Source organism: Ranitomeya imitator, chromosome 6 (assembly GCF_032444005.1).
Source record: "Ranitomeya imitator isolate aRanImi1 chromosome 6, aRanImi1.pri, whole genome shotgun sequence".
Lineage (NCBI taxonomy): Eukaryota > Metazoa > Chordata > Amphibia > Anura > Dendrobatidae > Ranitomeya > Ranitomeya imitator.
Window position 1 is genome coordinate 380,414,995 of NC_091287.1, and position 16,438 is coordinate 380,431,432.

Genomic DNA, 16,438 nt, shown 5'->3' on the forward strand with positions numbered 1-16,438 from the left:
GCAGTATATGGGGGCCATAACGTTTGTGCTGCAGTATATGGGGGCCATAACGTTTGTGCTGCAGTATATGGAGGCCATAACGTTTGTGCTGCACTATATGGGGGCCATAACGTTTGTGCTGCACTATATGGGGGCCATAACGTTTGTGCTGCACTATATGGGGGCCATACCGTTTGTGCTGCACTATATGGGGGCCATAACGTTTGTGCTGCACTATATGGGGGCCATAACGTTTGTGCTGTAGTATATGGGGCCATAATGTTTGTGCAGCACTATATGGCGCAAGTGTCTGTATGGAGCATATATGGGGCCATAACGTTTGTGCAGCACTATATGGCGCAAGTGTCTGTATGGGGCATTGCCCATGATATGTATCATGGAACCCGCCAGCTGTAATGCCCCATGCAGATGGCCTTATTATATATGTGTATACTACAGTATTGGGTAAAAATGAGTTAATTATATTAGTCCGGCCCTCTAAAACCATCCAAATTTCTCATGCGGCCCCATGGCAAAATTAATTGCCCACCCCTGTGCTAGAGGAATCGGACAGGGAGCATATTACACTTTTCTTCCTCTTGACCTTATCCCCCCTCCCTGAGGGACCTAAACGCACTCTCGACCTCCGTTGTGATCGCGGATCTCAGATCGGAGGCAAAGTCTGGGGTTTCCTCGAAGAGCACGTGTCCTATACAAGCGCTGCAAAATCTTCTTATCCCAGGATACGGGCAAGGCTTTTTCACACATGGGGCAACACCTGTGCTTAGTTTTTCCCAATGTCTTACTTCCCTAATATAAAGGAAGAGAAGGGACCCTGGTTACAATAGTGAACATTCACGAAGATAACTGACCAATCGGACGCAGCAACAGGTACAGATTCTGGAGGAGGGGTAGGATCCTGCAAAAGGCATTTCGGAGACGGTGACTGATTGACTGATTCATCACGCCAGAATTCCTGCTGCTTTGTGTGGAGTGGCTGCAATAATAATAATAATAATAATAATAATAATAATAATAATAATAATAATAATAATAATGGAACCAGGCGCACTATTATGCAAAGATAATCAAGGGAGGTGAACCGACCACTCTGCTTGTCAGCAGAGGAACACTTTCTGCAAATCTGGCTGCCGATGCTGCTGGTGGAGGTGCTGGTCCTGCTGGAGTTGGTGGTCGCTGTCCTCCTGGGTTATTCACAGGGGACTACATGCAACACTGTTCTTTAGTCACCGGCTTTTTAAATCTGCCGCCGTGCCCATATCGCTTCCGGACCCTCCCCCTCTGCGGCTTCGTCACTCGGAGAGCGTTTTCCTCTGTGCATGCGCTCGCCGGGAACCAGGAAGGCCCACTTTACTTCTGGGACAGCAGCCATGTTGATCCACCTCTAGGGCACTCTCTACCGCACATGCGCCCGCCCCGAACCCGGAAGTCCTTCTTCACTTCCGGAGCGGCTGCCATAATGCTTCACCATCAGGGCGCACACTATCCCTGTGTGCACGTGCCGGAAACCGGGAAGCCACTGCGTCCTCTCCAGAGTGGCAGCCACGCTTCCCCTGCTCACCCTGCAGACACCTCGGTCCCAGCAGTGGCGGCTTCAGGCACCGCACCAGCCGTGGCAGGGGCCTCCCCGCTGCCAGAACCCGGACAGGCCAGCCCTTGATTATCCGGATCGTCATCAGACAGTGTCTTCATTCAGGTACCACAAAAAAACCTGAAGGTTCCCAGTCAGGGACAGGAAACCAAGTGATGCAGGGGAGAGGTACTGCCCTTTTATCTGTAGATTCCCTGACCCTGAAGGGCGGTTCCCCTCTCTCTGTGGTGCTGTCATGGGAGACGGAGAAAGACTTGTTTCCATCCTACTACGAGAACACATCCATATGTGAGAACTGGCAGTTCAGGACTGTCTTAAGGAAATTAGTAGAGTTTAATAAAAATGCTATCAATTATATAGTCTTCATTTTGCAGAATTCATTAAGAAAATGAAAGCTACAAGCCTCACAACTTCTCCCTTTAAGAGAGGGACACCCGACCTTAATAAAGCATCAGCAGCATATAGTCTAGGGCAGCGTTTCTCAAATTCCAGTCCTCACAGCCCACAACAAATCATGATTTCTTAATTATTCCATCACCTATGCAAGATATCAGAAATCGTCAGGTTTTCTCACCTCTGCAATACTAAGGAAACGCTGAAAACTTGGTGTTTGAGGCCCTGAGGACTGGAGTTTGGGAAACACTGATCTGGGCTAACTTGTAACTGGTAGCTTAAGGCTGCATTCACAAGCGACAGTCATGCAGTGGTTTCCTGCAAGCTTAAGTAGTTGTGCAGGGAAACCCTAAAAAAGAGTCATCTCAAAGACTGCTAATTGCTCGTACTCCAGAAATACATTGCTTTTATATTAGTTCAGTATCCGGTTAAAGCTAAAACCTGATACATCTGGTCTTCACTGAAGGAAAGCACAAGCAGAAAAATGCTAAACACATGACAGGAAAGCAAGAGTGCCGCGGCCGCTGATTTGCTGAGGGATTGCATGACAATCTCATGCGAGTCCCATCCCAGGAGAACAGGAGCTAACCTCGATGGAATGGAGCCAGCACCGGAGGCTGTTCAGACAGCCTTTATTTTACATGGGCAAAACAAAGAAGGAGTTGTCTGAGTAGTGGACAACCCCCTTTAACCCCTTACCGGCATCGGACGTACTATACCGTCCGATGCCGGCTCCCCTGCTTTGATGCAGGGCTCCGCGGTGAGCCCGCATCAAAGCCGGGACATGTCAGCTGTTTTGAACAGCTGACATGTGCCCGTAATAGACGCGGGCAGAATCGCGATCTGCCCGCACCTATTAACTAGTTAAATGCCGCTGTCAAACGCAGACAGCGGCATTTAACTACCGCTTCCGGCCGGGCGGCCGGAAATGACGTCATCGCTGACCCCCGTCACATGATCGGGGGTCGGCGATGCTTGTATATTGTAACCATAGAGGTCCTTGAGACCTCTATGGTTACTGATGACCGGTGGCTGTGAGCGCCACCCTGTGGTCGGCGCTCACAGCACACCTCCATTTCTGCTACATAGCAGCGATCAGCAGATCGCTGCTATGTAGCAGAGCCGATCGCATTGTGCCTGCTTCTAGTCTCCCATGGAGGCTATTGAAGCATGGCAAAAGTAAAAAAAAAAAAGTTTAAAAAAATGTGAAAAAAATTAAAAAAAACCATTAAAAAGTTTAAATCACCCCCCTTTCGCCCCAATCAAAATAAATCAATAAAAAAAATATCAAATCTACGCATATTTGGTATCGCCGTGCTCAGAATCGCCCGATCAATTAAAAAAAAAAGTATTAACCTGATCGCTAAACAGCGTAGCGGGAAAAAAATTTGAAACACCAGAATTACGTTTTTTTGGTCGCCGCGACATTGCATTAAAATGCAATAACGGGTGATCAAAAGAACGTATCTGCACCAAAATGCTATCATTAAAAACGTCATCTCGGCACGCAAAAAATAAGCCCTCAACCGACCCCAGATCACGAAAAATGGAGACGCTACGAGTATCGGAAAATGGCGCAATTTTTTTTTTTTTAGCAAAGTTTGGAATTTTTTTTCACCACTTAGATAAAAAATAACCTAGACATGTTAGGTGTCTATGAACTCGTACTGACCTGGAGAATCATAATGGCAGGTCATTTTTAGCATTTAGTGAACCTAGCAAAAAAGCCAAACAAAAAACAAGTGTGGGATTGCACTTTTTTTTGCAATTTCACCGCACTTGGAACTTTTTTCCCGTTTTCTAGTACACGACATGCTAAAACCAATGATGTCGTTCAAAAGTACAACTCGTCCCGCAAAAAATAAGCCCTCACATGGCCAAATTGACGGAAAAATAAAAAAGTTATGGCTCTGGGAAGGAGGGGAGCGAAAAACGAACACGGAAAAACGAAAAATCCCCTGGTCATGAAGGAGTTAAAGTATACACCCACCAGCTCAGAGAGGACTGAATTTGTGACAGTGTTGACAGCTTCTTCTATATAGTTATCTGAAGTCACAGGCATGCTTCAATGATATTTTTGAAGATGGATAACTTTCAACGTATTAACAAGTTAGAAAAGTAAAAATAGTATCTCACTTTCAGCATCTGATTTTCATCTGATAGCTTTATCATCTCAGACTGAAGTCTCTTGCACTCCTCCATGAGCTTCCGTGTTTCAGTGTCATCCATTGAAGCACTACCCTTACTAGGCAGACAAGTAAACAATTTTGCTGATTCATGTGTCTAGATCAAATAAGAAAGAACAAAAAAATTATATAACACTATACAAAACAGGCAGAAGGCGAATATAAGCATAGAGGTCAATGCTCGCTAATATTAAAATGCTATCTTACCGCCTTCTCGTGTTCATGTGGCATATCAAACACACATTTTAATTTAGAATCCATTAGATCATCAGGTTTCGCTTCTTTCCACTGCAATGAACAAACAGATAATACACTTTTACAAACCACTACTGGCAACACCAATCACATCAACCACATCTGGTTATCGAATGGCGATACACAGCCACAGAGTTCTGACAATACATATGTTGTGTCTTACCTTTATCAGAAAAAAATGTCACAAGAATTTCAAAGATAAAAATTATCTAATGTGTGCCATGTACTGGTCACATGTACAGTCAGCTAATCAATAGCGATCTAACCACTGATACCATGCCAGTCTAGCAGAATGGAAAGCGGAAAAGCAGTGCCAAGCAAAGTCAGAATAAGGTTTATTGTCAAGTTCTTAAAGGGAAGGTGCCACCAGTTTTCTCGTATTTTGTTTTTTTGTTAAATTAAGCTTAAAATAGTAATTAAAATGTATTAATGCAATGTTTGCACTGTTTGCAAACATTTCTATATGAAAAATATTATATATTTTTCTACAAATATACATATTTACCACTAGGGGGAGCATTTTCCGTTTTAGACCTCAAGCAGCTATAGTAAGATTTAGCAGCTCTGCCCCAGGGATATTAGACCACCCAAAAGGGGAGGGAAATGGTGATGTCAGCAGTTACTGCCCCAACAGTAAGGCTGGGTTCACATTGCGCTAGGTGTGTCCGTCTAACGGACTCGTTTTTAAGTAGTAAAAACGCAATGTAACGCACATACTAACGCGCCCATAGACTTGCATTGTCTGACGCATCGTGACGCATCCCTAAATTGGTATGCGTTTGTCACATAACGTTTTTTTTCTGACGGACCTTCAACGCGGCTTGCAGCGTTTTCGGGTCCGGCCAAGCTAACGCACTACTAACGGAAGCGTTCATTCTGCCATAGAAGGCTATGGCAAACGCAGTCAGACGCAAATCATGAAAAATTTCCAAATAGAACCACACGTTTTAATAGCGTTTGAGGGTGGTCACATGTGGTCATGTGACAGGAAATGTGACTTCGGCCATTAAAATATCCCACTCACACAAAGTCTCCTGCACGTGACAGAGTGTTTTGCCGTAGCTAAATTGTAAGTACATTTCTATATATTATATATCTCTGTATACATCATGGGAGTCTGTAATGTCCGTCGGATGTGTGTGTACTAAAAATGTATTGTTTTGTTGCACACAGATGTCGGATACAGATGTCAGCAGCAGCAGCGTGTCTGCGATTTTTTCTTCTGAGTCGGTAGGCTTGCACTTTAAAAAACCATGTTGTGTGAAACTCCATTGTATTGAGCTAGGCATAACAATCCTGTTTATTGTTTTATTGTGAATAGGAGTCTTCTGAGCCCGAGGCTGTTAGACCTCCCCCAAAAAAACACGCAAAAACAACAAAGGTACATAGCACACATGTTGAATTTTTCAGGCATAAATTTATTGATCCAATGAATGTTAACATTATTTAATGTTAAAATATTTTTTTTTACATTTTACATACACAATAGGTTGTGGCACAAGGAGGACAAAAAAGAAAAAAGGTCCCTAGACGTCTGTCGTCGCCACAACTGCCAGTGGTAAATATAAAACTAGAAATATTCTATCCAATATTTACCAACAATCTATCTATTCACTTTCTATCTACTATACCTATAAACTATCTATCAACTATCTATCGCTCCATCTATTTGTCTATCTATATCTATGTATCTATCTATCAATATCTATGTATCTATCTATATCTATATCTATCTATCTATATCTATGTATCTATCTATATATCTATCTATCAATATCTTTGTATCTATCTATCTATCTATCTATATCTATGTATCTATCTATCTATATATCTATCTATCAATATCTATCTATCAATCTATATCTATCTATCTATCTATGTATCTATCTATCTATATATCTATCTATCAATATCTATGTATCTATCTATCTATATATCTATCTATCAATATCTATGTATCTATCTATCTATCTATCAATGTATATCTATCTATCTACATCTATCTATCTATCTATATTGACAGTGACAAACGCAGACAAACGGATACTTCGTAAACGGACATCAAAATGAAAAAACGCGATCACATGCGTTAACGCTAGCGTTACCGTGACGACGAATTTCACATATTTTTGCTCCGTTTCTGTACATGCGTTTAACGCATCCGTTTGACGCCATGTACTTGACGCAATGTGAACCTAGCCTTAGAATGAAGAGCAGCATCACAGGGCAGCACCATTTTGTGTGTGACTGCCCTGTGACCTGCTATCACCAGCAGTTACTGCATCAGAGGAGCAGAACACAGTGGGCTCAGCAGCATCTGGACCCAAGAAGAGTGAAGACGTGGTGTGCATGGAGCAGCATTAGGAGCTGTGTGGGAGCTCCAGCTCTGCAGTGAATAGCCAGGCATTATGGAGGGAGGGGAGAGATGCATTGTATGGCTAAGGCCGGGGTCACACTAGACCGCAATACGGACGAGTGCAATGCGATAAAAAAAATCGCATAGCACTCGTCCCAATGTTAATCTATAGGGCAGCTCCCATCATCCGATATTCTCTCGGCCGTATTCAGGATCTGAGTGAAATCGCAGCATGCTGCAATTCTCAGCGTATCTCGGCCGAGAATCGCCAATGAAAGTCTATGGGGGTGAGGGAAAAAAAAAAAAAAAAAAAAAAAAATCGCACAGCACATGGACCATCAGTGTGACGTGCGAGAAATTCTCAGGCATTAGGCAGGTGACAGGAAAGGCTCAGCCATTATTTGCTCATTTTGCAAGTGTGTGAGAAAATCTCACCATACGGATGTCACACGGATGTCACACGGATGCCAAACGGATCATTGGATGCGAGAAAATCGCATCCTCGCACTACACACGGATCACTGTTTTGGTAACATTTGTGCGATTCTCGTCCATCAAAAACGGACCGTTTTTTTATACGTTGTGTGTGTCCCCGGCCTAAGAGTGACTGATGGGAGGGAAAGAGACGTGAAGTATGATGAGTGAGACACATAAGGAGTGTGATGGGGAGATACACCTTGAGGCTGTGTGCACACGTTCAGGATTTTTCGCATTTTTTTGCGTTTGTTCGCTATAAAAATGTGATAAAAACTATTTAAAAATGCATACATATGCATCCCATCATTTATAATGCATTCCGCAATTTTTGTGCATATGTTGCGTTTTTTCTGGGGGAAAAACGCATCGCAGTAAAAAAAGCAACATGTTCTGCGCATGTCGTGTCTCCTCCTTTGATGTGGGCTCCGGCGCTGAGCCCACATCAAAGTCACGACATGTCGGCTGTTTTGTACAGCTGACATGTGCGCGCAATAGCGGCAGGTGAAATCGCAATTCACCCGCCGCTATTAACCTGTTAAATGCCGCTGTCAAATGCTGACAGCGGCATTTAACTACCGCTTCCAGCCGCGTGGCCAGAAATGGGCGTATCGTCCACCCCCGTCACATGATCAGGGGTTGGCGATGCGTCAGGATGGTAACCATAGAGGTCCTTGAGACCTCTATAGCTACTGATGCCGGCCTGCTGTGAGCGCCTCCCTGTGGTCGGCGCTCATAGCAAGCCTGTAATTCAGCTACGGAGCAGCAATCTGATGATCGCTGCTATGTAGCTGAGCCGATCGAGTTGTGCCAGCTTCTAGTTTCCCATGGAGGCTATTGAAGCATGGCAAAAGTAAAAAAAAAATGTTTTTAAAAATATGAAAAAAAAAAAATTAAAGTTTAAATCACCCCCCTTTTGCCCCATCAAAAATAAAACAATAAAAAAAATCAAACCTACACATATTTAGTATCGCCGCGTTCAGAATCGCCCAATCTGTCAATAGAAAAAAAACATGACTGACATGTGCCCGCAATAGCACGACATGCGCAGATCACGATTCAACCGTTCCTCTGTATGTGTTTTCCGTCCGGCGGAAACAGCTGTTTTGACGGATCCTGCAAAAAACGGATGAAACATGTGGCCATCCGGCGCTAATACAACTCAATGAGAAAATAACGGATCCGGCGAAAAAAAACTGATCTGGCAGAAAAAAAAGTAAATTGTGGGAAAAAACGGATCTGGCGGGAAAAAACAGATCAGGCGGGGAAAAAAACTGATCTGACAGAAAAAAAAGTAAATTGTGGAAAAAAACGGATCAGGCGAGAAAAAAAGGATCCGATGGAAAAAAAAACCTGATCTGGCAGATAAAAAAGGAAATTGTGGAAAAAAACGGTTCCGGCGGGAAAAAACGGATCCGGCGGGAATTAACGGATCCAGCAAGAAAAAATTGATCTGGTGGGAAAAAATGGATCCGGTGGAAAAAACGGATCTGGCGGGAATTAACGGATCCAGCAGGAAAAAATGGATCTGGCGGGAAAAAATGGATCCGGTGGAAAAAACGGATCTGGCGGAAAAAAACGGATTCTGCAAATGTGCTCGCAGGATACGTTTTTTTCCCATAAACTTGTATTAGCGACAGATCGTGACGGGTGGCCACACGTCGCGTGGTCGCGTCCGTCGTGCAACGGATCCGTCGTGTTTTGGTGGACCGTCGGCACGAAAAAACGTTCAAGTGAACTTTTTTTGTCCAGCGCGTCCGCCATTTTCTACCGCGCATGCGCTGCCAAAACTCCGCCCCCTCCTTCTAGACTTCAGAATGGGCAGTGGATGTGTTGAAAAACTGCATCCGCTGCCCACGTCGGGCACAAATTTCACAACGTGCGTCGGTACGTCGGCCCGACGCACTCGTACCGACGCAAGTGTGAAAGAGGCCTTTGTGAGGGTTGAATTAAAAAAAACAAAAAAAACCGCGTGGGCGCCCGTGCAATTTTCTGCGCCAGAGGGGGAAAGCCGACGGCCGGGGGCCAATATCTGTAGCCTGCTATGAATATCAGCCCGCAGCTGTCTGCATAGCCTTTACTGGCTATTAAAATAAGGGGACCCCAAAAAAAAAAAAAATTGCGTGCGGTCCCCCTATATTTTATAGCCAGAAAGGCTACGCAGACAGCTGCAGGCTGATATTCATAGCCTAGAGAGGGGCCATGGATATTGCCCCCCCCCCAGGCTACAAATACCAGTCCGCAGCCGCCCCAGAAATGGCGCATCTGTAAGATGCGCCAATTCCGGCACTTAGCCCCTCTCTTCCCACTCCCGTGTAGCGGTGGGATATGGGGTAATGAAGGGTTAATGTAACCTTGCTATTGTAAGGTGACATTAAGCCGGGTTAATAACGGAGAGGCGTCAATAAGACGCCTATCCGTTATTAATCCAATAGTAAGAAAGGGTTAAAAAAAAACACGCACACATTAGGAAAAAAGTATTTTAATATTCTTCATTTCACCATACTTACCATACTTCAGCGCCTGCAAAAAACGTAAAATAATAAACCGTATACTCCCTTTCCGCCGTAGTCCAATTAATATCGAGTGTCCCACGACGATCTCCCCTATAGAACAGTGACATCGGGTGATATCACTGCTCTATAGGACCCTCAGTGACACACTGACAGGAGATAATGGCTCCTGCAGTGCATCACTGAGAGGATACTATAGTCCAGAGTCTCACTTTATGGCAATTGCTGCCTGGGAAAATTTCTCATACACCAATGGCATAAAGTGAGACTAGGGACTTTTTTTTTTTACAGCGGCGGAGGAATACAGTGGTGGAAGGATACCTTCCTGCTGTCATTGTGTTCCTGGAGCCCCTAGAGAGCAGTCGCATTATCTGATGCTGCTGCTCTCCACGGGAGATCGTCATGGGACACTCGTGGATTTCTGCGGACAGGGAGTATATTGGTTGTTTGTTTTTTAATATTTTTTTTACAGATGACACTGGCTTCGGGGAACAAAGTGACAAGTAATGGTGAGTATGAAATCTATGTTTAATGTACTGTATGTCTATATGTATGTAATGTATGAATGTATTGTATGTAGCATGTATGTAGCATGTATGTGGCATGTATGTATGGAGTATTTTTTTTTTTTTCATTCAACACATTAGCCGGATGATGGGACTATTACTGTCCCATAATTGGCTAATGTGTCAATCACTGTCATTGTAGCAGGCATCGTCCGATGGGACGCCGCACAGAGACCCCCCCACGCCGCACAGAGACCCCCCACGCCGCACGAGACCCCCCCACACCGCACGAGACCCCCCACGCCGCACAGAGACCCCCCCACGCCGCACAGAGACCCCCCCACGCCGCACAGAGACCCCCCCACGCCGCACAGAGACCCCCCCACGCCGCACAGAGACCCCCCCCCACGCCGCACAGAGACCCCCCCACGCCGCACAGAGACCCCCCCACGCCGCACAGAGACCCCCCCAAGCCACAGAGACCCCCCCACGCCGCACAGAGACCCCCCCACGCCGCACAGAGACCCCCCCACGCCGCACAGAGAACCCCCACGCCGCACAGAGACCCCACGCCGCACAGAGACCCCCCCCACGCCGCACAGAGACCCCCCCCACGCCGCACAGATATCCCCCGACGCCGCACAGAGACCCCCCCCACGCCGCCCAGAGATCCCCCACGCCGCACAGAGATCCCCCAACGCCGCAGAGACCCCCCCACGCCGCCCAGAGATCCCCCACGCCGCACAGAGACCCCCCCACGCCGCACAGAGACTTCCCCACGCCGCACAGAGATCCCCCGACGCCGCACAGAGACCCCCCCACGCCGCAGAGATCCCCCACGCCGCACAGAGACCCCCCCACGCCGCACAGAGACCCCCCCACGCCGCACAGAGATCCCCCACGCCGCACAGAGACCCCCCCCACGCCGCACAGAGACCCCCCCCACGCCGCACAGAGACCCCCCACGCCGCACAGAGAGGGAGAGCGACACAGGGGGAGAGTGCAGTTTACCGGAGATCACTGGGACTCTGTGCAAGTGGGGAGGCGGAGACAGAGCAGAGGGAAGCACACGGCAGAGTGTGAGAGCAGAGGATGTCTGCCCAGAACCTGCAGTGCCTGGAGTACAGAGGAGCAGTGAGGGCTTCTTCTCTCCTGTGATAGAGAGTAAGTGGAGCTCGGCAGATAGCACAGGGCTCTAATAAAATGGCAGCTAGTCACACCTACAGCAGTGAGTTGTGCAGCCCACAGAGGCGTGCCCAGCTCACTGCTAATGCTGCTGCAATGTTACAGATAGGGTCCGAGCCGGTCTATTATCTCCTATGTCCATGGGGTGCCGTAATCTGACACTGATAGGGCCCTGCTACTGCTGCAAAACCAAGATGTCAGCCCCCAGTGCATTCTTTCTACTCATATATCACACGAAATCTGTTTTACATGCATTCAAATCTGGGTTATAACAGCATGTTATGCTACATTACATTGATTAATTAATGATCTACAAACGCGGTACCTTCCCTTTAAATGGGTAAAATCAAGCAACTTTGCAATATACCTATTAAAAATCTTCTCTGTTCTCGAGAACGAAGGGGATTTTTAATTTTATAGTGTACAGCTCGCTGTCTAGTTACCAGTCGGTTACCTAGGTAAGGAGCACACACTGCTTGCAGGCTCTATTCTTTAGAGCAAGGATGTGCCACACGCAGCCCTTGATAGCTTTCTGTACGGCCCCTCAATCACATGGTCACACACATGCCTGACAGTATCTTGTGGTTGCTCATATGCGTTTTTCATGTTAGGGAGTAGGAGTGACAGTGCCCCACATGAATGAGTAACTATTACACTGGGGATACCACTCAACAGCAATTCACTGAAAAGTCAGACAAAAATGTGTGAAACTTGCCTGCAACTGGCTGTTTGTTGCAAATAAAATTTCCAAGTTGCACATAAGTTGTTTGGAATCCATCAACTTCTTTTATGGACTAAAGAGGGAAGAGGACCTCAATTCCCCTGGAAAGGCCCAAAAATGGAATTCACATTTATTATGGGCAGCACGGTGGCTCAGTGATTAGCACTGCAGTGCTAGAGTCCTGTTCAAATCCCATCAAGGACAACATCTGCAAGGAGTTTGTATGTTCTCCCCCCGGGTTTGCGTGGGTTTCCTCAGGGTTCTCCGGTTTCCTCCCACATTCCAAAGACATACTGATAGGGAATTTAGATTGTGAGCGGGTCACATGAGCCCCATCGGGGAGAGCAATAACAATGTGTGCAAAACTGTAAAGCGCTGCAGAATATGTTAGCGCTAAACAAAATAAAGATGATTATTATTAAATATTTATTGTGTAATATTTTATTGCAGCTCATGGGGTTGGCTCAATTTGGTAATTTGGAGCTCAGATCAAAAAAAAAAAAAAAAAAAAAAAGTTGGGCTTCAGAGCCTGCTTACATGATGCTGAAGCTGACCAGTTTGCTGATCGGTAAGCTACAGTCCCCTGTGCTTTTCCCATGCTGAAGAGGCAAAGCTGCTTGTGCTACCAGCCTGGAGGTTTGGCCCAGCCATGCAACCATTCTGTTGATCCAAAATGTCGGTTTTCAGGAGCTCACAACAATAGAGTGGGGCACTTTCTGCCTTGGAGCACATGCTCAAACTCATCACTGTGAAGGAACTACACATCAGGCAAGGGCCTGATGGCAGTTTGTAAAGGAAATTCAAAAGTGACCAAAGCCCCTTCTTCCTAGAAGACAAAGCAGGTTATAATGTTGGATCCGAGTGGGTTCAAAACCTGGCACCCACGCCAATTTTCTCATATCTGGTGCTGTAACTGGCAGAAGAACTTAGTGTACTGAGCTGGAACAGCACAGCAGCATATACTGTAGCAGCCGTTCTAGTACTGCTGTTCAACTACTAGTCGCTTTAGTGTACGTCGATGAGACGTACGGGATCCGAAAAACCATTATATTAATATATCATTTTTACTTACCACCGTTTCCATGTCTGTTATATTTGATGGGGCAAAAATGGTCTGCACCATGAACTTGTGCTTACTCTTTTCATTTGGATCATAGTCAAACGGCTGTAACATTACTGTTTTAAAAAGAAACAAAGAAATAGTTACCTAGAGCAAATCTATCACAACCTTAAACTAAAACTATTAAACTTGCTCTTACAGACAGCCCTCAGTAACGAATGGTAGGATTGTACGGTATCTTATCCTTATCCTGGTGATTGTGGAGACCTAAAACTAATAAAGTTTTATCCTCGCTGAGTGACGAGTGGGTTGGCCAGAAATGTATAAAAAAAAAAAAAAAAAAAAAAAAAAAAAACACGCATATATCAAGCCCGAAATTTACACTAGACCTTGGAAATCAAGGTCCCGGAGTCTGGAGGAAGAATGGAGAGACACAATCCAAGCTGCTGAAGGTCTAGTGTGAAGTTTCCACAATCAGTAATGGTTTGGGGAGCCATGTCATCTGCTGGTGGAGGTTCAGTGTTTTATCAAGACCAAAGTCAGCGCAGCCGTCTACCAGGAAATTTTACAGCACTTCTTGCTTCCCTCTACAGACAAGCTTTTTGGAGATGAAAATGTCCCCAGCAGGACTTGGCATTTGTAGATTGTAAGCTTGCAAGCAGGGACCTCACCCCTAATGTCACTGTTTAAATTGTCCCCGCTTAATTGTAAAGTGCTGCGGAATTTGTTGGCGCTATATAAAAATTATTATTATTATTATTATTATTATATTATCTGTCCACACTGCCAAAAGTACTAATATCTGGTTTAAAAACAACAGTATCACGGTGCTCGATTGGCCCGCAAACTCACCTGACATTTAACTCATGGAGAATCTATGGGGTATTGTCAAGAGGAAGATGAGACACACTAGACCCAACAATGCAGACGAGCTGAAGGCTGCCATCAAAGCAGCCTGGGCTTCCTTAACACCTCAGCAGTGCCACAGACTGATCGCCTCCATGCCACACCGCATTGATGCAGTAATGGATACCAAAGGAGCCCTGACCAAGTATACAGTACATGTAGTGAACATACATTTCAGTAGGCCAACATTTCAGGTTTTAAAATCATTTTTTGAAGCTGGTGTTATATTCTAATTTACTGAGATAATGACTATTGGGTTTTCATTGGCTGTAAGCCACAATAATCAACATTAACAGAAATAAACACTTGAAATAGATCACTATTTGTAATGACATATGAGTTTCACTTTTTGTATTGAAGAACTGAAATAAATCAACTTTTTGATATTTTAATTTTGTAAGATACACACATACATACATATACACAAACACATGTATACACACAAATACATACACTGCTTAAAAAATATAAAGGGAACACTTAACAGAATATAACTACAAGTAAATCAAACTTCTGTGAAATCAAACTGTCCACTTAGGAATAAACACTATTTGACAATCAATTTCACATGCTGTTGTGCATATGGAATAGACAACAGATGGAAATTTGCAATTATCAAGACACCCTCAATAAAGAAGTGGTTCTGCAGGTGGGGACCACAGACCACATCTCAGTACCAATGCTTTCTGGCTGATGTTTTGGTTACTTTTGAATGTTGCTTGTGCTTTCACACATGGTAGCATGAGACGGACTCTACAACCCACACAAGTGGCTCAGGTAATGCAGCTCAACCAGGATGGCACATCAATGCAAGCTGAGGAAAGAAGGTTTGCGGTCTGTCAGCGTAGTGTCCAAAGGCTGGGGCTGCTACCAGGGGACAGGCCAGTACACCAGGAGACGTGGAGGGGGGCCATAGGAGGGCAACAACCCAGTAGCAGGACCACTACCTCAGCCTTTGAGCAAGGAAGAACAGGAGGAACACTGCCAGAGCCCTGCAAAATAACCAGCAGGCCACAAATATGCATGTGTCTGCACAAACGGTTAGAAACCGACTCCATGAGGATGGTCTGAGTGCCCGACGTCCACAGATGGGGTTGTGCTCACAGCCCAACACCGTGCAGGACGCTTGGCATTTGCCACAGAACACCAGGATTGGCAAATTCACCACTGGCACCCTGTGCTCTTCACAGATGAAAGCAGGTTCACACTGAGCACATGTGACAAGAGTCTGGAGACGCCGTGGAGAGCGATCTGCTGCCTGCAACATTCTTCAGCAGGACCGGTTTGGCAGTGGGTCAGTAATGGTGTGGGGTGGCATTTCTTTGTAGGGTCGCACTGCCCTCCATGTGCTCGCCAGATGTAGCCTGACTGCCATTAGGTACCGAGAGGAGATCCTCAGACCCCTTGTGAGACCATATGCTGGTGCGGTTGGCCCTGGGTTCCTCCTAATGATGCAGGACAAAGCCAGACCTCATGTGGCTGGAGTGTGTCAGCAGTTCCTGCTAGATGAAGGCATTGAAGCTATGGACTGGCCCGCCCATTCCCCAGACCTGAATCCGATTGAACACATCTGGGATCTCATGTCTCGCACCATTCATTAACGTCACGTTGCACCACAGACTGTCCAGGAGTTGGACTCATCAGGAGCATGCCCAGGAGTTGTAGGTTCCCCTGCTCACGCCAGCAAATGTCGGGGCCTGTTTGTAGTTCGCCAATGACCATCTGGAGGAACCAGAGCAGACATAGGAAAAGGTCATGTGGTCAGAGGAGACCAAAATAGAACATTTTAGTATCACCTCTACTTGCCATGTTTGGTGGAAGAAGGAGGATAAGTACAACCCAAAGAACATCGTCCCAACCGTGAAGCATGGTGGGGGAAACATCATACATTGGGGGTGCTTTTCTACAAAAAGGACATGATGACTACACCGTATTGAAGGGAAGATGGATGGGGTCATGTATCGCAACAACCTACTTCTCTCAGTAAGATCTTTGAAGATAGGTTGTGGCTGGGTCTTCCAGTATGATAATAACCCAAAACACACAGCCACGGAAACTAAGGAGTGGCTCCGTAAGAAGCCTTTCAAGGTCCTGGAGAGGCCTAGCCAGTCTCCATACCTGAATCTAACAGAAAATCTTTCCAGGGAGCTAAAACTTACAGTTGCCCAGCGACAGCCCCAAAACCTGAAAGATCTGGAGAAGATCTGTATGGAGGAATGGGCCAAAATCCCTGCTGCAGTGTGTGCAAACTTGGTCAAGAACTACAGAAAATGTTTGACTTCTGTAATTGCA

The 16,438-nt window shown here is 45.7% G+C and overlaps 1 protein-coding gene and 1 long non-coding RNA gene across 2 annotated transcripts in view; one reads left to right on the forward strand and one right to left on the reverse strand.

Annotated features, from left to right (window-relative positions):
• VAPA (VAMP associated protein A) overlaps positions 1-16,438 on the reverse strand; it is an 83,930-nt gene that overhangs the window by 16,552 nt on the left and 50,940 nt on the right. Inside the window, exons 3-5 of the mRNA XM_069731043.1 lie at positions 13,253-13,356; positions 4,378-4,458; positions 4,121-4,267 (exon numbers count right to left, since the gene is read on the reverse strand). Coding sequence (XP_069587144.1) covers positions 4,121-4,267; positions 4,378-4,458; positions 13,253-13,356 — 332 coding nt within the window. The remainder of the gene's footprint in view (positions 1-4,120; positions 4,268-4,377; positions 4,459-13,252; positions 13,357-16,438) is intronic.
• LOC138641422 (uncharacterized) lies at positions 5,085-5,983 on the forward strand. Its single transcript, XR_011313827.1, has 3 exons — positions 5,085-5,655; positions 5,747-5,806; positions 5,915-5,983. It is a non-coding gene; the product is annotated as an uncharacterized lncRNA (long non-coding RNA).